Below are 25,733 nucleotides of genomic sequence, written 5' to 3' on the forward strand. Positions count from 1 at the left end.
GCTGGTCACGGTGGCTCATGCCTGTAATCCTGGCACTTTGGGAGGCCAAGGTGGACAGATCACCAGGTCAGGAGTTCAGGTGTTCCAGACCAACCTGGCCAATATGGTGAAACTCCATCTCTGTTACAAAAAATACAAAAACTAGCCGGGCGTAGTGGCAGGCACCTGTAGTCCCAGCTACTCGGGGGGTGAGGCAGGAGAATCACTTGAACCTGGGAGGTGGTGGTTGCAGTGAGCCAAGATCACACCACTGCACTCCAGCCTGGGCGACAGATTTTTTAAAAAATCTGTCTAAAGGAAAAAAAAAAAGCAGGATTCACTCATTAGTTGGAAGAGGGGAATGTTTGGTATTTCATGGTTTAGGCAGTGTTCAGTGTTCACGTTTTGCCTGTGTTTAGTTACAATTGTAGAATGGTTTTGTTCCACTGTGGTCACAGAGTGGCCTTAATTGATGCTGGTATTCTGTAAGTGCCAGGTCTAGTACCAAGGTTTAGCTGATAGTAGTAGGCCAGCTCCTGGATATGAGAAGCTACTTTTCTCTTTCTTAGCTTTTTTTTATTTTTGAAATGGAATCTGACTCTCACCCAGGCTGGATTGCAATGGCTCGATCGAGGCTCACTGCAACCTCTGCCTCCTGGGTTCAAGTGATTCTCCTGCCTCAGTCTCCCAAGTAGCTGGAATTACAGGCACATGCTACCTTGCCTGGCTAATTTTTGTATTTTTAGTAGAGACAGAGTTTTGCCATGTTGGACAGGCTGGTCTGGAATGAACTCTGGACTTCAAGTGATCCACCTGCCTCAGCCTCTCGAAGTGCTGGGATTACAGGTGTGAGCCACTGTGCCTGGCCTGTTTCTCTGCTTTGAGGGTCAAGTTTTACCCTTTTTGAATTGCAGGGCTTCTTATCCAAATTCACATTTAAGTTCTAACCATACAGGTACCACAGTTTGTTACTCCATTAACTAAATGATTTGGGTTGTTTTCTGCTATTGTTGTTTATTTTTTATTTAAATGTTTTTGAGATGGAGTCTTGCTCTGTTGCCCAGGCTAGAGTGCAGTGGCACAATCGCAGCTCACTGCAACCTCTGCCTCCCAGGTTCAAGTGATTCTCCCTGCTTCAGCCTCCTGAGTAGCTGTGATTACAGGCATCCGCCACCACACCCAGCTAATTTTTGTATTTTTAGTGGAGATGGGGTTTCACCATTTTAGCCAGGCTGGTCTAACTCCTGACCTGAAGTTATCCACCCGCCTCAGCCTCCCAAAGTGCTGGGATTACAGCCATGAGTCACCACGCCTGACCTCCTGTTTTTAACTCTTATGCATAAAGATACTGTAAATTCATGTAGAGGTCTTAGAAGTTTTCATTCTCCTGCATAAATAAGTAGAGGAAGAGATTGTTGACTTATATGATAAATATATATTTAATGTCATAAGAAACTACCAAACTCTTTTTCCAACTGGGTACTATTTTATTCCCTACCAGCAAATACATGAAACGTCCATTACTCCTTCTCTTGTAATATTTTGGTATTTTCTTTTCTTTTCTTTCTTTCTTCTGTCTCACTCTGTTGCCCAGGCTGGAGTGTAGTGGTATCATCTTGGCTCACTGCAACCCCTTCTACTCCTGGGTTCAAGTGGTTCTCTTGCCTCAGCCTCCCAAGTAGTTGAGACTATGGGCGCATGCCACCACGCCCAGCTAACCGGCTAATTTTTCGTATGTTTAGTAGAGATGGGGTTTCACCGTGTTAGCCAGGATGGTCTCAATCTCCTGACCTCTTGATCCACCCTCCTTGGCCTCCTAAAGTGTGTGAATTACAGGCATGAGCCACCACACCTGGCCATATTTTGGTATTTTCGTGTTCTTTTGTTTTTTTGTTTTTCAAAATTAGCTGCATTGTCGTATCTTGTGGTTTTAATTTGTACTTCCCTAACAGCTAATGATGTTGAGCATCTTTTCTTACACTTATTTGCCATTTATGTCTCAAATTTTTGGCCAAATTTATATTTTACTCTTTGCCTACTATAGATAGACAGACAGACAGACAGACAGACAGACAGACAGACAGATAGATAGAGATGAAGTCATTCTCTGTTGAGCAGGCTGGATGCAGTGGCACGATCTCTGCTCACTGCAACCTCTGCCTCCCAGGTTTGAGCGATTCTCCTGCCTCGGCCTCCTGAGTAGTTCCAACTATAGCCATATGCCACCATGTCCGGCTAATTTTTGTATTTTAAGTAAAGATGGAGTTTTACCATGTTTTGTGGGCTGCTCTTGAAGTCCTGACCGCAGGTGATTCACCCACCTCGGTCTCCCAAAGTTCTGAGATTATAATCATGAGCCACCATACCCAGCTGGGATAAGCAATCTTAAAAAGCACTTTGTTGATTTCTGGTGAATAGTGAAAGTGTGACAAACTATGACTCATCACTTATATTTTATTTATTTATTTATTTATTTTATTTTTTTTTTTGAGATGGAGTTTCACTCATGTTACCCAGGTTAGAGTGCAATGGCGCGATCTCGGCTCACCGCAACCTCCGCCTCCTGGGTTCAGGCAATTCTCCTGCCTCAGCCTCCTGAGTAGCTGGGATTACAGGCACGCACCACCATGCCCAGCTAATTTTTTTGTATTTTTAGTAGAGACGGGGTTTCACCATGTTGACCAGGATGGTCTCGATCTCTTGACCTCGTGATCCACCCGCCTCGGCCTCCCAAAGTGCTGGGATTACAGGCTTGAGCCACCGCGCCCGGCAATCACTTTTATTTTTTAAGCATATGTCTTAAACTGGCAAGTATGCATTAGGGGACCGGTATAAGAAGGTTACAACATTGTTTGAAATACTGAAAAACTGGAAACAATCTCAGTATCTTTTAATAATCGAAAAAATGGTTGAGGTTGTGTGTGGCAGCTCATGCTTGTAATCCCAGCGCTTTGGGAGGCCAAGGCAGGAGGATCACCTGAGGTTGGGAGTTTGAGTCCAGCCTGGCCAACATGGCAAAACCCTGTCTCTCCTAAAAATACAAAAATTAGGCAGGTGTGGTGGCACACATCTGTAATCCCAGCTACTCTGGAGGCCAAGGCACAAGAATCGCTTGAGCCTGGGAAGTGGAGGTTGCAGGTGAGCTGAGATCATGCCACTGTACTCCAGCCTGGGTGATAGAGTAAGACTGTCTCCAAAAAAAGAAAATAAGACATAGTTGAATAAATTATAAATCACAGAATGATACAGGTTACTGTACAGAAGTCAAAATGAATGAACTAGATCTATATATAGCAGCATAGCTAGATCTCAAAAGAAATGTAAATTTTTAAAAATCACACTAATTTAGATAAGGATGATAAAAACATGTACTAGAAAGATATGCACTGAATTCTTTTATTTTTATTTTTTTTATTTTTTGAGATGGAGTCTCACTCTGTTCCAGGCTGGAGTGCAGTGGCACAATCTCAGCTCACTGCAACCTCCACCTCCTGGGTTCAAGCGATTCTCCTGCCTTAGCCTCCTGAGCAGCTGGGACTACAGGTGCGTGTCACCACACCCAGCTAATTTTTGTATTTTTAGTAGAGGTGTGGTTTCACCATGTTGGCCAGGATTGTCTCAATCTCTTGACCTTGTAATCTGCCCGCCTCGGCCTCCTAAAGTGCTGGGATTACAGGCATGAGCCACTGCATCCGGCCATGCACTGAATTTTTGGTAGAGGTTTCTTAGAAGAGAAGGAGCATGGGAATGGGAAGAGGTACTAAAAAAGGAACTTAGGTTGTATCTGTTACAGTTTACTCACCTTGTTTTTAAAATTTTAAACCAAATATGACGTTGTTATCACTATTTTTGCCAGTCAGTACAAATGCTATTATACTATTTTCTGTAATTTTCCCTTTTTCCAATTAAAAACAGCAAAAATACATGTAAATAGGTATTTTCTTTGTGGAAAACAGGAAGGCGAGCATCCAAATAATTTTAGTTAATTTATAACAAACTCTTAATTTCTTTTTCTTCCTTTTTTTTTTTTTTTTTTTCCTGAGACAAGGTCTTGCTCTGTTGCTCAGGTTAAAATGCAGTGGTGTAATCACTGCAGCCTTCACCTCTCCAGCTGAAGTGATCTCTTGCCTCAGTCTCCCAGGTAGATAGGAGCACAGATGTGCACTCTTAATCCTGGTTAACTTTTTAATTTTTTGGTAGAGATAAAATCTCACCATGTTGCCCAAGCTAGTCTTGAGCTGCTGGGCTCAAGCAGTCCTCCTGCCTTGGCCTCCCAAAGTGCTGGGATTATAAGCATGGGCCAACAGTGCCCGATCTTCATAAACTTTTCTTTACATGTCATTATCAAGTACTTATTGAACACCTACTCTGAATCAGGCACAGTATGAAATACTGATAATTCTATAATAAGTAAGAAATTGCCCTGTTTAAGGGGGTGAATCCAGTTAGTCATTTATTTTCAGGATAAAGAAACAGAAGAATGTGGTAGGTAGTATGTACTCATAAGGAGAAAGCATTTCTTAGTCGCTTTGTGTGGTGTTTATAAGACGACTTCATCTGTTTTATCAAGAGTCATCATATTATATTGAATTTGAAATTTTAAGTCATAGTAAGGAATGGCATGGAAATTTTTGTTTGACATGAGGCCAGGTGTGGTGGCTCAAGCTTGTAATCCCAGCACTTTGGGAGGCCAAGGTAGGAGGATTACTTGAGTCTAGGAGTTCAAGACCAGCCTGGGCAACAGGTAAGACCCTATCTCTACAAAAAAAAAAAAAAAAAAAAAAACCACAAAAAAATTAGCTAAATGTGGTGGCACATGCCTGTAGTCTTAGCTACTTGGGAGGCCGAGGGAAGAGGATCGATCACTTGAGCCCAGGAGTTGGAGGGTGCCGTGAGCTAGGATCGTGCCCCTGCACTCCAATGTGGGTGACAGCAAGACTCTGTTTAAAAAAAACAAGGCTGGGCGAAGTGGTTCACACCTATAAGCCTGTAATCTGAGCACTTTGAGAGGCCAAGATGGGTAGAATACCTGAGGTCAGGAGTTCAAGATCAGCCTGGCCAACATAGTGAATACCCTGTCTGTACTAAAAATGCAAAAATTAGCTGGGTGTGATGGTGCACATCTGTAATCTCAGCTACTTTGGAGGCTGAGACACGAGAATTGCTTGAACCTGGGAGGCGGAGCAGTGAGCAGAGAGAGCACCACTGCACTCCAGCCTGGGTGACTGAGTGATATTCTGTCTCAAAAAAAGGAAAAAGACAGACTAAGAAATTAATTTGCATTCAGACAAATGGTCAAAAATGATAGAAATAAAACAAAAAATTAATTTTCAAATACAGTGTGATTTGAGTATAACGATTACAGAAGTTGTTCTATATACTTTTTGATTATGCTGAGTTTTTAGATTCATTTAAAGCTTAACTTGCATTAGGAATTAATGTTTTAAACTAGTTGTTTAGTTCAAAGAAAATAGAAATGTGTTACTAAATGCTACACTTGTAATCTAATATACCAGTTCTCATGATGCAATCAATTGTTAAATAAAAACTTACTTTAGAGAGAAGGCACCTAACAATGAACACATTATATTAGATTTGAATATGAGATGGAACAGTGCTTTTTGTTTCATTGTTATTGAAATCATATTTGTATTTTTCAAAAGTGTATATACTTAAAAATTCCTAAATAAAATGTCTTTAATACAGCATTTTAGTGGTTATAAGGATCAATACTATGAGATGATAAGAAAAAAGGACCCATGGCCCTAAAATGTTGATAAACATTGTGACCATATTCCCCATCTTGGAGCCATCATAATACACACATTACGATGATAAAAGTACTAAAAAGTTACGTAGTAATGTTTCTCAGACTTCCTTGTTTACAACCCTATTTTTTATGTGTTATCTATCAACAGCATGCTTTGCAATGTTTAGTGTACTCTTCATACTCATGATCTATACAAATAATTATTTTTATTTTAAAGCAGGACAGAAGGAGCAAGCTGTGGAATGGTATAAGAAAGGTATTGAAGAACTGGAAAAAGGAATAGCTGTCATAGTTACAGGACAAGGTAAGATTATATTTGTTTGGCTGGGCGTGGTGGCTCACGCCTGTAATCCAAGCACTTTGGAGGCCAAGGCGGGCGGATCACCTGAGGTCAGGATTCAAGACCAGCCTGACCAACGTGGGGAAACCTTGTCTTTAAATTAAAAATATATATATATATTATATTTGTTTATAGCCATCCCAAATTATAATATATTCACATGATTGTCCAGATTTCAGATCTCTTTAATCTATTTATTTCTTTTTCTTCTTTCTTTCTTCCTTTCCTTTCCCTTCCCCTCTCCCTCTCCCTTCCTCTTCCCCTTTTCCTTCCCCTTCCTTGCTTCCTTTCTTTTTCTTTTCTTTTTTTTTTTTGAGACAGGGTCTTGCCTTTGTTACCCAGGCTGGAGTGCAGTGATATGGTCATAGCTCACTGCAACCTCAAACTTCTGGGCTCTAGTGATCCTCCTGCCTCTGCTTCCCAAGTAGCTGGAACCACAGGTGCACACTACCACACTTAGCTAATTATTATTATTTTTTGAGATGGAGTCCCACTCTGTTGCCGAGGCTGGAGTACAATGGTGCAATCTCAGCTCACTGCAACCTCTGCCTCCCAGATTCAGGCAATTCTCCTGCCTGAGCCTCCCAAGTAGTTGGAATTACAGGCGCATGGTACTGCGCCCAGCTACTTTTTGTGTTTTTAGTGGAGATGGCATTTCGCCATGTTGGCCAGGCTGGTCTCAAACTCTTGACCTCAAGTGATCCTCCCAACTTGGCATCGCAAAGTGCTGGGATTACAGGTGTGAGCCTCTGTGTCTGGCCACACATAGCTAATTAAATTTTTTTTCTTTTTTTTGTAGAGACAGGGGTCCCACTATTTTTCTAGGGCTGTTCTCAAACTTCTGGCCTCAAGTGATCTTTCCACCTCAGCTTTCCAAAGTGCTGGGATTATAGGCATGAGCCACTGCACCCAGCCAGATTGTATTTATCTTAATAAAAGTATTTGTACATTTTTTAATGTTATTGTTAACATTCGTGGACTTACAGTTAATTCATTGTTACTTATTCTAAAAATGAAGTTATAGTTAGATATGCTCAAACTTGATTACCTGTAGCATTAGGCAAAAACTACTATATTATTTGTGTCCTCGTTGGTGTCACTGTTGGTGTTCAGTCACCACGCACTATTTTTGAAATCTGGCCCTTTCCTCATTGTCAAGGAGGGAAAGAGTGATTAATCCAGAAATTTCCTTTGCACTTGTAAGTAATGCTTCTTGACTGCATTTTAGACTATGAGCTGTAAATGTCTTATTTTGATTCACACTGGGTTTTTAAATTTGTTTTGTTTTGTTTTTTTGTTAGAAAAAGGGTCTTGCTATGTTGACCAAGCTGGTCTTGAACCCCTGGCCTCAAGCGATCCTCCCACTTCCGCCTCCCAGAGTACCGGGGTTACAGGTGTGAGCCACTGCACCTGAACTCACCCTTGGCTTTTTTTTGAGACAGAGTCTTGCTCTGTCACCCAGGCTGGAGTGCAGTAGTGTGATCTTGGCTCATTGCAGCGTCTGCCACCTGGGTTCATGAAAATCTCCTGCCTCAGCCTCCCAACTAGCTGGGACTACAGGTGTGCACCATCATGCCTAGCTAATTTTTTGTATTTTCAGTAGAGATGGGGTTTTACCATGTTGGCCAAGCTAGTTTCAAAGTCATCCACTTGCCTCAGCCTCCCAAAGTGTTGGGATTACAGGTGTGAGCCACTGCAACTGGCCACTCGTGGTTTATTTTAAAACCAAAGCAGTCATTACTCATTTCTATTTTCCTATCACCTCAAATTAAAAAATTAGAGTCTAATATTGTCTTTAAATATATTGGCCAGGCACAGTGGCTCATGCCTGTAATCACAGTGCCTCATGCCTGTAATCACAGTGCTGTGGGAGGCCTAGGCAGGAGGATTGCTTGAGGCTAGGAATTCAAGACCAGCCTGGGCAATAGAGCAAGATCTCTATCTCAACAACAACAATAAATGTATATGTGTATATATATAATATAAAACATTTATTGTACACTTCCTGTATGCCTAAGCATCATTGTAATTGCTTCATATGTAGTATTTCTTTTAATTTTCGCTACCACCCCATGCTCTGTAGTTGCTGTTATCCGTATTTTTCAGCTGGATAACCTGTAATACAGAGAAATTAAGGAAGTTACCTAAAGTCTCATAGCTAGCAAGTATAGAGTTAGGATTTGAGCTGAGGCAGCCTGACTTCAGAGCCTATTGTGAAGTATGTGAGTACCACTATTAAATAAGTAAAGTACTCCAGCTTATCATAGTTGAAATATATTCAGGCCGGGCGCGGTGGCTCATGCCTGTAATCCCAGCACTTTGGGAGGCCGAGGTAGGCAGATCACCCGAGGTCAGGAGTTCGAGATCAGCCTGATCAACATGGAGAAACCCCATCTCTACTAACAAAATACAGCATTAGCCGGGCATGGTGACACATGCCTGTAATCCCAGCTACTTGGAGGCTGAGGCAGGAGAATCGCTTGAACCTTGTGGCAGAGGTTGTGGTGAGCCAAGATCGCACCATTGCACTCTAGCTTGGGCAGCAAGAGCAAAACTCTGTCTCAAAAAAAAAGAAATATATTCAGAATTAGAAATTACAGTATTTAGGCTATGAATCAATTCATTCAATAGATGTCTGTTGGCTGGCTGGCTGGCTGACTCTGCTACTTATATCAGCTGATCTCCAATAATTACAATATGTCCAACCCTGCTTTTTCCTCTCCTCTTTATATTTCGATTATTTCTCTAGCTACTGGTGTGTATAAAAGAAAGCAGAATAGAACAGGTAAACATAGGAAGTTGGACCTTTGAGACTATGATGAGCATACTTAATCAATTGTATGCAAAATATATTTGCTGTTTCTTTTTTTTTTTTTGAGACGGAGTTTCACTCTTGTTACCCAGACTGAAGTGCAATGGCGCGATCTCGGCTCACCGCAACCTCTGCCCCCTGGGTTCAGGCAATTCTCCTGCCTCAGCCTCCCGAGTAGCTGGGATTACAGGCATGCGCCACCATGCCCAGCTGATTTTTTGTATTTTTAGTAGAGACGGGGTTTCACCATGTTGACCAGGATGGTCTCGATCTCTTGACCTCATGATCCACCCCCCTTGGCCTCCCAAAGTGCTGGGATTACAGGCTTGAGCCACTGCGCCCGGCGCTGTTTCAAGTTACATGGAAGAAAAGTTAGGAAAAAATGAATTGGTTTTAAGTAGGGCTGAGCGCAGTGGCTCCTGCCTATAATCCTAACACTGAGAGGCTGAGGCAGGTGGATTGCTTGAGACCAGGAGTTCAAGATCAGCCTGAGAAGCATGGCAATACCATCTCTACAAAAATAAAAAATTAGCCCTGCATGCTGGCATGTGCCTGTAAGTTCCAGCTGTTTGGTGGGGTCTAAGGTGGGAGGATCATTTGAGCCTGGAAGGTTGAGGCTGCAGTGAGTGGTGATCATGCCATTGTACTCCAGCCTAGGTAACAAAGTAAGACAATGTCTCCTAGAAAAGAAAGCCAGGCATGGTGGCTCACGGCTATAATCCGAGCCCTTTGGGAGGCCAAGGCTAGTGGATCACCTGAGGTCAGGCGTTCAAGACTAGCCTGACTAACATGGTGAAACCCCGTCTCTACTAAAAAAAAAAAAAAATTAGCTGGGCATGGTGGTACCTGCCTGTAATCCCAGCTACTCAGGAGGCTGAGGCAGGAGAATTGCTTGAACGTGGGAGGTGGAGATTGCAGTGAACGGAGGTTGTGCCATTGCACTCCAGCCTGGGCAACAAGAGTTAAACTCCATCTCAAAAAAAAAGAAAATAAGTATTTCATTGAGTTAAAAATGCCTTATATTATACCACTAAGAGACAAAAACAGTTAATCAAAGTATATGTTCTTTTCATCACTTAGAATTTGAATTTTAATCTTATTGAAGAGGCTGTTTTAGTCTAGACATAGATATAACAACAATAGCTGGGCACAGTGGCTCATGCCTGTTATCCCAGCACTTTGGGAGGCCAAGGCGGGTAGATCACAAGGTCAAGGGATCGAGACCATCCTGGCCAACATGGTGAAACCCCGTCTCTACTAAAAATACAAAAATTAGCCAGGCATTTGGCATGCACCTGTAGTCCCAGCTACTTGAGAGGCTGAGGCGGAAGAATCGCTTGAACCCTGGAGGTGGAGGTTGCAGTGAACTGAGACTGCGCTACTGTGCTCCAACCTGGCGACAGAGCAAGACTCTGTCTCAAAAACAAGAACAACAACAACAACAACAATATTAATATCTGTGACCAAATTTGTGCATGCATGGGCAATGAAAAGCCTAGGTTATGACTGCAGCCTGTTGGATAGCATTAGTAAGTTAACATTGGTTGTAAAACAAATCCCAATTTCAAATACTTTAAAATGTGGGGGAAAAAAGTTTTAGACTCTATGAAATAGACCTGAAATCTATGAAATACTACAGTAGGTTGGAAGCAATCATGAGAAACTAATTTTTTTTTGTGGCTGTTATATATATTTTTTGAGACAGGGTCTCAGCCTGTTGTCCAGGCTGGAGTGCTATGATGCGGTCACCTCTCATTGCAACATCCACCTCCTGGGCTGAAGTGATCCTTCCACCTCAACCTCCCAGGCTCGGCTAATCTTTTTTTTTTTTTTAAAGTAGAGACTAGGTCTGATTATGTTGCCCAGGCGCCCAGACTGGTCTTGAACTCCCGAGCTCAAGTAATCCTTCTGTTTCAGCTGCCCAAAGTGCTGGGTTACAGAAGTGAGCCACAACACCTGCCCTGAAGATAATATTTTAAAAATGTCTTCTTTTTTCTTTCTTTTGGGTACATATTTTATTTTTTTAAATTTCTGTATAGACTGTGACTCTCCATGAATGTAGTTGGGGAGATGATTTATCTTGAAATAATATTAGTTGGGAAATGTAGATATTTTAATTAATTCTTTTTTTCTTTCAGGCGAACAGTGTGAAAGAGCTAGACGCCTTCAGGCTAAAATGATGACTAATTTGGTTATGGCCAAGGACCGCTTACAACTTCTAGGTATCAATTAATGTGTAATTTGATGTGAGATGTATTGGAAATATATATTTGATGAAACTTTAATTGTAGAAGGAAATAGATCAGTGATTTAAAATGTGGTCCAGGCTTTTTAACATAAAGAAAATGTGTAACATATACAAAAAACAGAAGAGCATAATGAACTCCTAATTATTCATCTCTCAGCTTTGATAATTATCCACCTCACTGTCGGTTTTGATTTATTTATAGCAAGGGCTGGCAAACTGCAGCTGATGGGCCATCCCAGCTCACTGCCTATTATTATTATAAATAAGGTTTCATTGGCACACAGCTTTTCCTTTCTTTAGGTATTATCTATGGCTTTCATGCTACAATGACAGAATTGAATAGTTGATACAGAGACTACACTGCCCTTAAAACCTAAAATATTTACTGTCTGGCCCTTTACAATTTATTTGTTGATGAAACCAGATCTTTGTTATGTAGTATTTCCTACAGCCTGACTTTTGCTGTGTGAATCTTTTGTGGTAACTTTTAACATGTTCTTCTTTCCTCCCCCTGTTAAATGATAGTTGGATATAGAGCCTTGATCACAATGAAAGTTGATTTTTATTATTTATTTATTTATTTATTTATTTATTTTTTGAGATGGAGTTTCACTCATGTAACCCAGGCTGGAGTGCAATGGCGCGATCTCGGCTCACCGCAACCTCCGCCTCCTGGGTTCAGGCAATTCTGCCTCAGCCTCCTGAGTCGCTGGGATTACAGGCACGCGCCACCATGCCCAGCTAATTTTTTGTATTTTTAGTAGAGACGGGGTTTCACCATGTTGACCAGGATGGTCTCGGTCTCTTGACCTCGTGATCCACCCGCCTCGGCCTCCCAAAGTGCTGGGATTACAGGCTTGAGCCACCGCGCCTGGCCGATTTTTGTTTTTTAATAAGACCTACTTCCTAGGTGGTTGTGTTTGTGTGTGTTCATCATTAGTTCTTCCATCTTGTGAAGTTAGCAGCAGTTAACTATGACTGATGCCCAGTGATATTTTAATTCTATCATTCTTTCAGCATTCATCAACTGTAATAGAAGTTTTTCCTTGTCTTCTGTTTGATGGTGTAGATTTTAAAAATACATTATTAAGTGAAATCTACTACTCAAAAAAAGCAGAACAAAACCCACTACATATGAGTGGCTCTATCATACGTTGGTGGATAGAAATAGTAGATATTTGGTAAGCAGGCAAACCTTATTTATTTGTAGCCCTGTGACTTGGGGTAAGTTACTTTGCATGTCTGAGTCTTTTTTATCTAATTTGTAATATGAAGATAATATTATTATTATTTTATTGTTTTTATTTTTGAGACAGAGGCTCACTCTGTCACCCAAGCTGAAGTGCAGTGGGGTGATCTCAGCTCACTGCAACCTCCACCTCCCACATGTAAGCAATTGTCCTGCCTCAGCCTCCCGAGTAACTGGAACTACAGGCATGAACCACCATACCTGGCTAATTCTGTGTATTTTTAGCAGAGAGAGGGTTTCACTGTGTTAGCCAGGATGGTCTTGAACTCCTGACCTCGTGATCCGCCCACCTCGGCCTCCCAAAGTGCTGGGATTAACAGGTTTGAGTCACTGCAAGTCACTGCAAGGCTGGGTCAGCCTTATTATTATTGTTATTTTTTGAGACAGAGTCTTGCTGTCTTGCCCCGCCTGGAGTGCAGCGGTGTGATCTCAGCTCAGTGCAACCTCCACGTCCCAGGTTCAAGCTAATCTCATGCCTCAGCTTCCCGAATAGCTGGGATTACAGGTGCCTGTCATCATGCCTGACTAATTTTTTTTTGAGACAAAGTTTTGCTCTTGTCCAGGCTGGAGTGCAATGGCGCAATCTCAGCTCACTGCAACCTCTGTCTCCCAGGTTCAAGCGATTCTCCTGCCTCAGCCTCCCAAGTAGCTGCTACCATGCCTGGGTAATTGTGTATTTTTAGTAGTGAGGGGGTTTCTCCCTGTTGATCAGGGTTGTCTTGAACTCCCAACCTCAGGTGATCTACCCACCTTGGCCTCCCAAAGTGCTTAGATTACAGGCGTGCACCACCATGCCCAGCCTAATTTTTAAATTTTTAGTAGATACTGGGTTTCACTACGCTGGGCAAGCTGGTCTTGAACTCCTGACTTCAAGTGATCCACCCATCTCAGCCTCCTAAAGTTCTGGGATTATAGGCATGAGCCACCATGCCAGGCTGAAGCTAATATTATTAGCTAATAATAATATCTCATATTTCTGACCATGGAATTATTAAAGGAACCTAACCCATAGCAAGTGCTTTAAAATGTTGGTTTTTATTCATCTATTTATTTGACTATAACCACCTCCTTTGCTTAGGTAGAAAGATATATTCATATACACATACATATACATTTTATTCATTCTTTCATTCTTTTACTCCTATGTGTCATTTACTTCTATGTGGTCATTGTGTTTGTAGGGTTTTTACCCCCCACAGTTAAAAAAGTAACCCCTAATACTTTCAGATGAATAACAAAGTAGTGTTCCCGGCTTCTGTGGCTGACAGGATTTGCCTTCTTCCTTTCTAAATGAAAGTTATTACTGGGTCAAATATAATTAATGTTTTAAAGTTTGTTGCAGTAAAATAGTTGATGGTTCTAATTCATACTTTCTGTGTGTTTTATCTGTTTTTGTTTTGTTGGTTCGTTTTGTTTTTGTTGTTTTATCTGTTTTTGTTTTGGTTTGTTTTTGTTTTGTTGGTTCATTTTGCAGTGGTGTGATTTCGGCTCACTGCAACTTCCACCTCCCGGGCTCAAGTGATTCTCCTGCCTCTGCAGGAGTAGAGATTACAGGAGTGTGGGATTATGGGAGTGTGCCAACATGCCTGACTAATTTTTTTTGTATTTTTAGTAGAGATGGGGTTTCACCATGTTGGCCAGGCTGGTATGGAACTCCTGACCTTGTGATCTGCCCACCTCAGCCTCCCAAAGTGCTGGGATTGCAGGCTTGAGCCACTGTACCCAACCTCGTGTTTTATCTTTAAAGCTTTTCAGTGTGTATATAAAGTATTGTATGTATCATACAGAATAAATTTGATTATGGAGCATTTTGTAACATCTTTCAAAGTGACTAAGAATTGGTTTTTATGTTTTGTTTGAAGTTATATAGGACATTAGAAGTATTAATGTCTCATCGCTTCTCAGCCTTTTGGCTAAGATCAAGTGTAGAATTATTAATATCTCATCAATTAGGGAATTGTTTTTGAGTGTGACTTTGTACTTTCTTATTTGTGTTAGTGAACTAGAGAACCAAAAGAGGATATGTAATGTAATATGAAGCTAGTCATTTAAAGATTTAATATTTTGGATATTTTCAAGTTGGTGTCTATTTTCACCCTCAAAAATGCTTTGTGCCTGTTTACGAAAGATGTTACTTTAAAAGTGAAGACTGGTAGATGGGAAAGGTGACATCAACATATTCCTGTCTTTCAGTAACTCAAAAGATCTGAGAGTAGATATACCAAAGACAGTAAAAATGACCTGTGTACAAATGTGTATTAATAGTAACACATATTTGTTTATTATGTGCTGGTTAAAAATTGGAGTTTTTCAGAGGTGTGGTGCCAGATAGGTATCTAATTAGGATGGAGAATGGGGAGAATGATCCTGGGAATTCCTAACACAGACTGGTTTGAGAGGATGTAGCCCCTCTGATAAAAATGGGAAAGATCATATATATTATTTATTTTTGGTTTAGTGATAGTGAACCTTAGAGCAAAGCTTAACTGTAAAACCTGCTATTGATAAAAAGATAATTTTAATGTAAGCAAATTGGTATACCTGGCTATTATACCTTTTTTTTTTTTTTTTAACATAGCTTCATTTAACATTCATTTATTAAGGCCCTGCTCTGTACCAGGTATAGTGCCAAGGGTTATAAACAACTTATTAACTCAACAAATATTTATTTGGTAACTAGCATGTGTTAGACACTGTTGTAGGCACTTGGGATATAGACAAGGATCCCTCCTCCATAGAGTTTATATTCCAACAGAGATAAAACAGGTAGTAGACAACAAACATAAAAAATTAGTTATACAGTTTATTAGAAGGTGGTAAATATATGGGAAAAAAACAAGTGAAACACAGTAAGGGGGTTTAGGAATGGACAAGCGGTGGTTTGGTGTTTTGTTTTTGTTTTTGTTTTGAAATGAAGTCTCACTCTGTCACCCAGGCTGGAGTGCAGTGGCGCAGTCTCTGCTCACTGCAACCTCCACCTCCTGGGCTCAAGCACTTCTCCTGCCTCAGCCTCCAGACCTCCCAAATAGCCAATATTACAGTCATCCGCCACTATGCCCTGCTATTTTTTGTATTTTTAGTAGAGGTGGGGTTTCACCATGTTGCGCCAGGCTGATCTTGAACTCCTGACCTCAAATGATCTGCCCGCCTCAGCCTCCCAAAGTGTTGGGATTGCAAGTGTGAGCCACAGTACCTGGCCTGGTTTTTTTTTTTTTTTTTTTTTGAGACAAAGTCTCTCTCTTTCACCCAGGCTGGAGTGCAGCAGTGCCATCTTGGCTCATTGCAACCTCTGCGTCCTGGGTTCAATCTATTTTCCTGACTCAGCCTCCTGAGTAGCTGGGATTACAGGTGCATACCACCAGCCTGGTTAAATTTTTGTATTTTTAGTAGAGACTAGGTTTCACCATGTTACCAGACTGGTCTTGAACTCCTGACCTCAGGTGATCCATCCACGTTGGCCCCCCAAAGAGCTGGGCGTATAGGCATGCGCCATCATACCTTGCCTGGGCCTGTTTTTTTTGTTTGTTTTTTTCTTTTTGAGATGGGGTCTCACTCTCAGCCAGGTTGGAGTGCAGTACAGTCTCAGCTCACTGCAACTCCTCTTCCCAGGTTAAAGCGATTCTCCTACCTCACCCTCCCAAGTAGCTGGGACCACAGGAATGCCGCCATACTCAGCTGATTTTTGTATTTTTTTGTAGAGATGGGGTTTTGTCATATTTCCCAGGCTGTTTTCAAACTCCTGAGGTCAAGTTTTCCATCTGCCCTGTCCTCCCAAAGTGTTGGGATTACAGGCATGAGCCATCCACACTCTGTCCTGGTTTGGGTTTTTGGTTTTAAACAGGATGGTCCCCTCTTTGAGAAGTTGCCATGAGTTAGCCATGATGGTACCTGGAACAATATGCTCCACAGAGAAGCAAGAGCTAATACAAAGCCTTAAGAGAATATACCTGGTATGTTTGTGAAGCAGCAAAGAGGCCATTGTGTCCCAGCAAGGAGATTACAGTAGAGATAAAGTCAGATAACTCATGGGAAAAGGGATTGTCACAATACATAGGGCTGTAAAGGCTACCATGAGGACTTGAGATTTTACCGCCTGTGAAATGGGTTACCACCTGTGAAATGGGGAGCAGTTATAAATATGATTTTTAAGAAAGTAGCCTGGTGTGGTGGCCCATGCCTCTAATCTCAGTTGTTTGGGAGGCCAAAGTGGGTGGACCACCTGAGGTCAGGAGTTCGAGACCAGCCTGGCCAACATAGTGAAACCCCATCTCTACTAAAAATACAACAATTAGCTGGGTATGGTGCATGTGCTTGTAATCCCAACTACTCAGGAGGCTGAGGCAGGAGAATCACTTGAACCCAGGAGGTGGAGGTTGCAGTGAGCCAAGATCATGCCACTGCCCTCCAGCCTGGGCAACAGAGCAAGACTCTGTATCAAAAAAAAAAAAAAAAGATTTTTAGGAAAGGAACGAAATACTCTGACTTAAATTTTAGAAGGATCACCGGGGAGAGTAATTGGGATACTGTTGCAGTCGTCTAGGAGAAAAGTGATAGAGGCTTGGGCCAGGGTAGTATCATGACAAACGGTAACAAGTGGTTGGATTATGATTATACTTGGAAGGTTGAACAACTGAACTTACTGATAGATTGGAAAAATGGTCCTGTGTTTAAGGACCTCATAATACAGTGGGAGCAACAGACACATAAATAGTCATCACTGCAGGATGGGGATTACAAATATTTTGTAAGGGTGGAAAATAGGTGCTAAGAAAGCTTCCTCTTGTGACAAAGCTGGTTAAAGAAAGAAAAGAAAGCTTCCTAGAAGTGAAACCTAAAAGTATACACTTAAAAAGATAAATAAATAAAAGTTATGAAAGAATTTGAGGGCTGGGCTCAGTGTCTCATGCCTATAATCCTAGCACTTTGGGAGGTTGAGTCAGGTGTATTGCTTGAGACCAGGAGTTTGAAACCAGCCTGGAAAACATAGTGAGACCCCATCTCTTAAAAAAAAAAAAAAAATTAGCCAGTAGTGGGGATGTGCACCTGTAGTCCCAGCTACTTACTTAGGAGGTTGAGGCAGGAAGATCAATTGTGCTCAGGAGGTCGAGGCTGCAGTGAGCCATGAGTGCACCACTGCACTGTAGTCTGGGTGACAGAATAAGACCCTGTCTGAAAGAAAACGAATGTGAGAAAAGATATCTTTTATGTGATGGCATGAACATAGACTCAAAGGCAAGAAAAACATGTGGTGAGTAGGGGAGGGTGCAGGTAGAGACATGAAGTTGGGATTGCTGAGGCATAAGAGATATAGGCAGATCCTGTTGGGTGTGGTGGCTCATGCCTGTAATCCCAGCACTTTGGGAGGCTGAGGCAGGTGGATCACAAGGTCAGGAGTTCAAGACCAGCCTGGCCAAGATGGTGAAACCCTGTCTCTACTAAAAATACAAAAATTAGGTGTGGTGGCAGGCACCTGTAGTCCCAGTTATTTGAGAGGCTGAGGCAGGAGAATCGCTTGAACCTGGGAAACAGAGGTTGCTGTGAGCCGAGATTGCACCACTGCTCTCTAGCCTGGGTGACAGAACAAGACTCTGTCTCAAAAAAAAAGAGAGACATAGGCAGATTATAGATGGCCTGGTTTGTCATATGAAGGAACTTGAGTTCTCATCTTTGGGCAATGGGAAGCCACTAAAGGGTTTTAAGTAGAAGAGTTATGTGGCAAGATTTTCCCCTCTGGTAGATCACTCAGATGACTGTGTGGGGATTGGATGTGAGGTGGTGAAGAAGCAAGGTTACTGCTTTAATTTAAATCATTGATCAATCTATACAACCCTAGTCATTCTAAAAAGAAGAAGCGCTAGTCTTTTAACGAAAATAAATTGGGGCTGGGCGCAGTAGCCCACACCTGTAATCCCAGTACTTTGGGAGGCCAAGGCAGGCGGATCAGCTGCATTCAGGAGTTTGAGATCAGTCAGGCCAACATGGCAAAACCTCATATTAAAATACAAAAATTAGCTGGACGTGGGGACATGTGCCTGTAATCCCAGCTACTGGGGGGAGTAGGAGGCCTGAGGCAGGAGAATCATTTGAACCTGGGAGGTGGAGGTTGCAGTGAGCCAAGATCGTGCTGCTGTACTCCAGCCTGGGCGACAGAGCGAGACTTCATCTCCAAAAAAAAAAGAAAAAGTGAATTGGAGCAGGTTCACAGAAGCAGTGTACTGTTATACTATATGTGTCTGTTTCTACACTTATAAATCTAAATGCTATGCATGTGAAAACAAATCCTAGTTTTTTATTCCTAGCTATAAAAACTAAGAATATAATTTGTTCCTTTTTATTACATAATGAATGTTTCTGTGAACTTTTTATTACATTTCATTGAAGAGGGTATTAATTGATACCATTTATGTACAAATGTTTACATTTACAAATCAGTGTTTTTGCTGATTCATGCTTTTACTAAGATAAATGGTTTCTGTATAACAGTATGGTTTAAAGAGTTTATCATTGAGGAAAATCAGATGACCTACCTGTTAGCTCCAAAAAAAAAAAAAAAAAAAAAAACCCTCCAAGGAGGTATATTGTATCAGCCAGTTCTAGGATACAAAAGCTTTGCAGTACTCTGTGTTTTGTGCAAAAAGGGTAGCTGCTATTTGACCTGTCCCAAAGGCATGTGGTTGCACCATAAACCAAGCACGGTACGTGCTTGTCAAACCTTAGAAGTGAAAGTTTAAGAGAGTTAATATATATGTGCTGCATTTTTCATGTATTCATTGACTTGCTAGTACAGAAGAAAAGAATCAGTTATGGTTCAGCAAAATACTCCACATGGGGAAGAGAGTGCGGCAGTGGTGTAGAGTGAGAAGGATCAGACTGCTACTAGCTTCTTGGGCTTCAATTGCTAGACTCACGAGACCCAGATCTTGGGAGCATTTTTTGTTGTTATTTGAAGTGGGAGTAGGATTGAAATAATCCCTTTTAATTAATATAAAAAATAGGTAATATAGACATATGTCACAAAATTTTAAAAAGTTTGAGTATGAAAAGCATCCATCCCATTCTATGTCCCAGCTACCCATTTCTCTTCCATAGAGGCAGCTGTTACTATCAATTTCTCTGGGTTCTTCTTAGAGGTAATCTTTTTGTATGCAGCTGTGCATGTGTGTGTTTAAACAGTAGGGTACTGTTTGTGCATACAGTTACTGAAGCATGCTTATTTGACTCTGCTTTATTGCCTCTGTTTTTTGCCTGACATATGTTAATGTGACCAAATATAGCATTTCCTAAACACTCCTTATAGTTTCGTTCTGTGCTATTTTAAATGCTGTTCTCCTTTCCTGAAATGTCCTTTCTTTTTGTCTTTACAAATTCTAGCCAGTTCATGGCCCACTTGCTCTGTAAAGCTTTTTCAGTGATTTTTCTTTTGTACTATGCAGTCTTTTTTTTTTTTTTTGAGATGGCGTTTTGCTCTTGTCGCCCAGCCTGGAGTGCAGTGGCACGATCTCCGCTCACTGAACCTCTGCCTCCAGGGTTCAGGCGATTCTCCTGCCTCAGCCTGGGAGTAGCTGGGATTACAGGCACCTGCCACCACGCCCAGCTAATTTTTTTATTTTTAGTAGAGATGAGGTATCACCATGTTGGCCAGGTTGGTCTCCTGACCTCAGGTGATCCGCCTGCCTCAACCTTCCAAAGTGCTGGGATTACAAGCGTGAGCCACCGTGCTTGGCACTATGCAGTTTTTAAAAAAATATATACAGTTTTATTATAAGTTGCCTATATTTAATAAATATCTAAATGGTAGAAACTGTGATTCATTTTTTAATCTTTATGGGGCCAGGAACTGTGGCTCGTGCCTGTAATCCCTGCACTTTGGGAGGCTAAGTCAGGAGGATCGCGTAAGGGCAGGAGTTTGAGCCTAGCCTGTGCAACATATTGAGACCCTGTCTCTACAAAAAATAAATTAGCTGGGCATAGTGGTATGTGTATGTAGTGTCAAATACTCAGGAGGCTGAGGCAGGAGGATAACTTGAGCCCAAGGGGTTGAGGCCACAATGAGCCATGATGGCACTACTGTACTCCAGCTTGGGTGACAGAGCAAGACCAAGACCAACAATAATCTCCATGGCACTCTCCCAACAGTGATTTGGACATACTAGATATTCAGTAAATATTTTCTGTTGATGATAGTGATATCTAACTGCCTCAGGTTACCAAACTGAATAAGGCATATTTAGAATATAGCCATTCACTTGTTAATTTCCGCTATTTTCATGACTGAGTTTTTACTAATTGTATTTTAAAAGATAATTTTATATAAATGCAAAAACTTTTTACCATGTAACAATCTGATAACACCTTGAGTAATTTTTCATTTCACATGCACATTTTATTTGTTTATTATCTTTTTTCTTTTTGCTTATTTTTTCTTTGTTTTTTACCCCCTCTGTGGCATAGAGAAGATGCAACCAGTTTTGCCATTTTCCAAGTCACAAACGGACGTCTATAATGACAATACTAACTTGGCATGCCGCAATGGACATCTCCAGTCAGGTGGGTTTAGGTTAACTAACATAAAATAATAAAGCTTGCATGCAAAGTAGAGTCTCACTTAACCTGATAATGTTGATTTGATTTTATAATGGTAGATTTAATTGTTCATGCTTTTGCAGGGCTATGTTGAAAATATAGTATCCCTTTCATTCATAGTATGTAAACATGCAACAAATCAGGTGTAGTCATTCTAACATGCTTTATTTGCATGTTTTGTGACCTCTAATTTTTCAGATTAAAAATATGAAGGTGTACATTGCCATAAGTGATTAAAATATTCTTTTGTTTCTGTTGTGGCTTTTGTGCTTTTATATGGATAGCTTTACTAATTTTTTAATAGTGTTTTCTAAGACACATTTAAATTTTTTATTTATCAATTTTTATTGCATATCAGTTTTCATATATACTATATGTGAATGTTTTACTTGATAGAAGAAATCTGAAGCTTCACATAGTGAGGAGAAATACTGCAAGATTATTTACTATGGACTAACTCTGTCCTTGATAAATTTTGGATATCAACTTCTACAGAAGATTAAATGTCTTTCTGTTTTGTGTTCTTTGGGTGGCAGACACTCCATTTCTTAGGTTCTCTGACATCTGAGCTAGTTTTTTATTAAAACGTTTTGGGGTGATGTATGTAGCAAATCACCCTAGCATGTATATACCTATGTAACAAACCTGCACATTCTGCACATGTATCCCAGAACTTAAACTATAATAATAATAAAAACTTTTTTTTAATTGACAGATAATGTACATGTTCATGGGGTACACAGTGATGTTTTGATACATATAATATATAGTGATTAGATCAAGGTAATTATCATATCTGTCATTCCAAACATTTATTATTATTTGTGTTGGAAACATTTAATACCTTCTTTCCAGCTATTTGAAATGATATACTGTTACCCATGGTCATCCTGCAGTCATATGGAACACTAGAACTTATTTTTCCTGTCTAGCTATACTTTTACATCCATTAATAAATTCCATCCTATTCCTTCTTCCCTTTTGCCTACCCTTCTCAGCCTCTAGTATCCTCTGTTCTACTTTTGTTTTTTTGTTTGTTTGTTTGTTTTTTTAGATGGAGTGTCATTCTGTCACCCAGGCTGGACCACAGGCATCTGCCACCACACTTGGCCAATTTTTGTATTTTCAGTAGAGATGGAGTTTCACCATGTTGGTCAGGCTGGTCTTGAACTCCCGACCTTGTAATCTGCCTGCCTCGGCCTCCCAAAGTGCTGGGATTACAGGCCTGACCTACTGCGCGCTGGGCTGTTCTACTTTTTATTTCTATGAGATTAACTTTTAAAAAATAATATTCTGTGTGTATATATACAACATTTTCTTTATTCATTCATCTGTTCTTGGACACCTAGGTTGATTCCATATATTGGCTGTTGTGAATAGTGCTGCAGTAAACACGGGGTATAGATGTCTCTTCAATATAGTGGTTTTCTTTTCTTTGGATAAGTTCCCAGTAGTGGGATTGCTGGCTCATATGGTAGTTCTATTTGTAGTTTTTTGAGGAACCTCTATACTCTTCTCCATAGTAGCTTTACTAGTTTGGATTCCTAAAAGTAGTGTATAAGAGTTCACTTTATCCACATCCTCACCAGCATTTGGTACTTTTTTTGTCTTTTTGATAATAGCCATTCCAACTGGGGTTGAGTTACCTTGTTGTGGTTTTGATTTGCATTTCCCTGATAATTAATGATATTGAGCATTTTTTCATATATTTGTTTGTGAGAGTCCAGCTAGGTTTATTGGTGATTTTTTTTTTAAGCAATAGTTTCATGTGCGGGGCTTAAATTATATTAAATATTACTTTGTTCAGATTATAGCAGAACAACCTTAGGTTAGGCTATAAAACAACTGTCTTTTTTATTCATATGTGATACAAAACTTGTAAGGTTTTACTAGAGAAGAGATAAAGTAAAAGGATTTCTATGGACAGAAGAAACAGCTGGTCATAACTCTTTCCCTTGTGACTTCATGCCTCCCTTAAGGACTTCTCATGTTGGTTTGGTCTTACAGTATAGTTAGTGGCAATTTTCCTCTTCCATTCCTTCCTATGTCTGATTTAAAATGCCATTTCAAGCATAGATATAAGTATTTTGCCTGTTTCTTCTAGCATGGCTGTGAAGACTGACATTTTCAGAAGGTACTTACTGGGGGAAAAAAAAAAAAGAAATGTAAGAATACATCACATATAAAGTTTCTAAAATATGTATTTGAGATCCTAACAATTCTACTAGGATAAATAGAAAAAATTCTCTAGCCCTGAAGAGTTGGTTTTGTCTTTCCTTTCCTTGTTTTCTTGATTCTCTTCTACTTCATTTCACATGCTAGACCCCATCATGTTTTTCTGCTGTGTGCCCCATCCTGTCCTCCAAAGCAGCATTCCCTTCCTGGGACCTGTTTGAAAAAAATTGAAATTTGTCTTATTTCATATCGCTAGTACAAGTTGAATATCCCTAATATGAAACCTGAAATCCGAAATGCTCCAAAATTCAAAACTTTTTTTTTTTTTTTTTTGAGATGGAACTTTCCTCTGTCACTCAGGCTGGGGTGCAGTGGTGCAATCTCAGCTCATTGCAACCTCCGAACCCCCCTGCCCCGCCCCGTGGGTTCAAGCGATTCTCCCACGTCAGCCTCCTGAGTATCTTGGACTACAGGCACCTGCCACCACACTCAATTAATTTTTTATATTTTTAGTAGAGAGAAAGTTTTACCATGTTGGTCAGGCTGGTCTCAAACTCCTGACCTCAAGTGATACACCCACCCTGGCCTCCCAAAGTGTTGTGATTACAGGCATGAACCACTGTGTCTGGCCAAAAATCCAAAACTTTTTGAGCACTCACATGATGCTCTAAGGAAATACTCATTGGAGTATTCTAGATTTTGGATTTTTGGGTTAAGGATGCTGAATCAATAAGTATAATGCAAACATTGCAAAATCCAAACAAATTTTAAAATCCTATACAGTTCTGGTCCCAAGCATTTCGGATAAGGGATATTCAACCCATAATCTGTTCTTTTCTGTTTTCCAGTTGGTAGGGCATATTGGCTTTATAGCTAATTTACACAGCATTGATGTTTGATACACAGTGAGTCCAAGTAGATCACTCAGACCTATTAATAGTTTATTAGTGTTGTTCACTTCTGGAACATTCTCGATGTAAAACCTTGGATGAGCTCTGTCACCTCTCTTAGGAAATAGTCATACCAAAGTCTACTTATTACTACAATGAATGTGTTTTCTAATATACATTGTCCAATTTTCAAGTCAAAATTACTAGACAGGCAAAGAAAAAGTAAAGTATAACTCTTATTCACACACACACAAAAGCAATCAATAGATGCTATGAATGGGCCCAGATGTTGGATTTAGCAAAGACTTCAAAGCAGCTATTATTATATGTTTAAAGAATTGAAAGAAAATATGGCATCAACTATCAAACAGGAAATCTAAGCTGATGATATAAACTGGACAATAAAAATAATATTCTAAAGTTGAAAAGTGTAGTTACTGAAATTAAAAATTTACAGACAGCCTCAAGAGCAGATTAGACATAGCAAAAGAAAGATTCAATGACGTTGAACCCAGCTCCTTAGGAATTACTAAATTGATGACTCCTGTAGGGTTAGAAACAGATGAAGAGTTTTCTGGGTCGAGGAGTGGTGAGGAAGATAGAGTGCAAATGGACACAAGTAAACTTGTGGCTATGATGGAAACATTTTGTGTCTTGGTTTTAATGGCTATTTGACAGTTATACACATTTTTACAAACTCATCAAATTGTATGCTTTATTTATATATTTATTTTTTTGAGATAGGGTTTCACTGTCTCCAGGCTGGAGTACAGCGGAAATTAGCTGGGACTATAGGTAGGCGCCACCATGCCCAGCTAATTTTTGTATTTTTTGTAGAGACGGGGCTTCACCATGTTGGCCAGGCTGGTCTCAAACTCCTGGGCCTAAGCATTTCTCCCACCTCAGTCTCCCAAAGTGCTGGGATTATAGGTGTGAGCCACTGTGCCTGGCTGGTATAGCTTTTTTTTGAGATGAAGTTTCGCTCTGTTGCCCAAGCTGGAGTGCAGTGACACGATCTCAGCTCACTGCAACCTCCGTCTCCTGGGTTCAAGAAATTCTCCTGTGTGCCACCATGCCTGGCTAATTTTTGTATTTTTTAGTAGAGATGGAGTTTTACCATGTTGGCCAGGCTAGTCCGAACTCCTGACCTTGTGATCTGCCTGCCTTGGCCTCCCCAAAGTGCTGGGATTACAGGTGTGAGCCACCAAGCCTGGCCTTAAGTTATTATTGACTATAATCACCCTGTTGCCCTGTCAATGATTAGGTCTTATTTATTCCAGAACCTTGTTTTAAGGTATCCTGAATATGGCTTTTTTTTTGTTTTTTTTTAAGACGGGGTTTCACCATGTTGGTCAGGCTGGTCTTGAACTCCCGACCTCAGGTGATCCGCCTGCCTTGGCCTCCAAAGTGCTTGGATTACAGGCATGAGCCACCATGCCTGGCCTTTGTTTTGTTTTTGAGAAGGAATCTCACTCTGTCATCCAGGCTGGAGTGCAATGGCGTGATCTCGGCTCACTGCAACCTCTGCCTCTCAGGTTCAAACAATTCTTCTGCCTCAGCCTCCTGAGTAGCTGGGATTACAGGCATGTGCCACCATGCCCAGCTAATTTTTTTCTTTTTAGTAGAGACAGAGTTTCACCGTGTTGGTCAGGCTGGTCTCAAACTCCTGACCTTGGGATCTGCCCAC

At 40.7% G+C, this 25,733-nt stretch overlaps 1 protein-coding gene across 1 annotated transcript in view; it reads left to right on the plus strand.

Moving 5' to 3' along the window:
• SPAST (spastin) overlaps positions 1-25,733 on the plus strand; it is a 79,665-nt gene that overhangs the window by 13,853 nt on the left and 40,079 nt on the right. The window contains exons 2-4 of the mRNA XM_032301238.1: positions 5,967-6,053; positions 11,040-11,123; positions 20,850-20,945. Of these exons, the coding sequence (XP_032157129.1) occupies positions 5,967-6,053; positions 11,040-11,123; positions 20,850-20,945 (267 nt within the window). The remainder of the gene's footprint in view (positions 1-5,966; positions 6,054-11,039; positions 11,124-20,849; positions 20,946-25,733) is intronic.

The sequence above is a fragment of the Sapajus apella genome, unplaced genomic scaffold (genome assembly GCF_009761245.1).
Source record: "Sapajus apella isolate SASKATOON/1434 unplaced genomic scaffold, GSC_monkey_1.0 scaffold44, whole genome shotgun sequence".
NCBI lineage: Eukaryota > Metazoa > Chordata > Mammalia > Primates > Cebidae > Sapajus > Sapajus apella.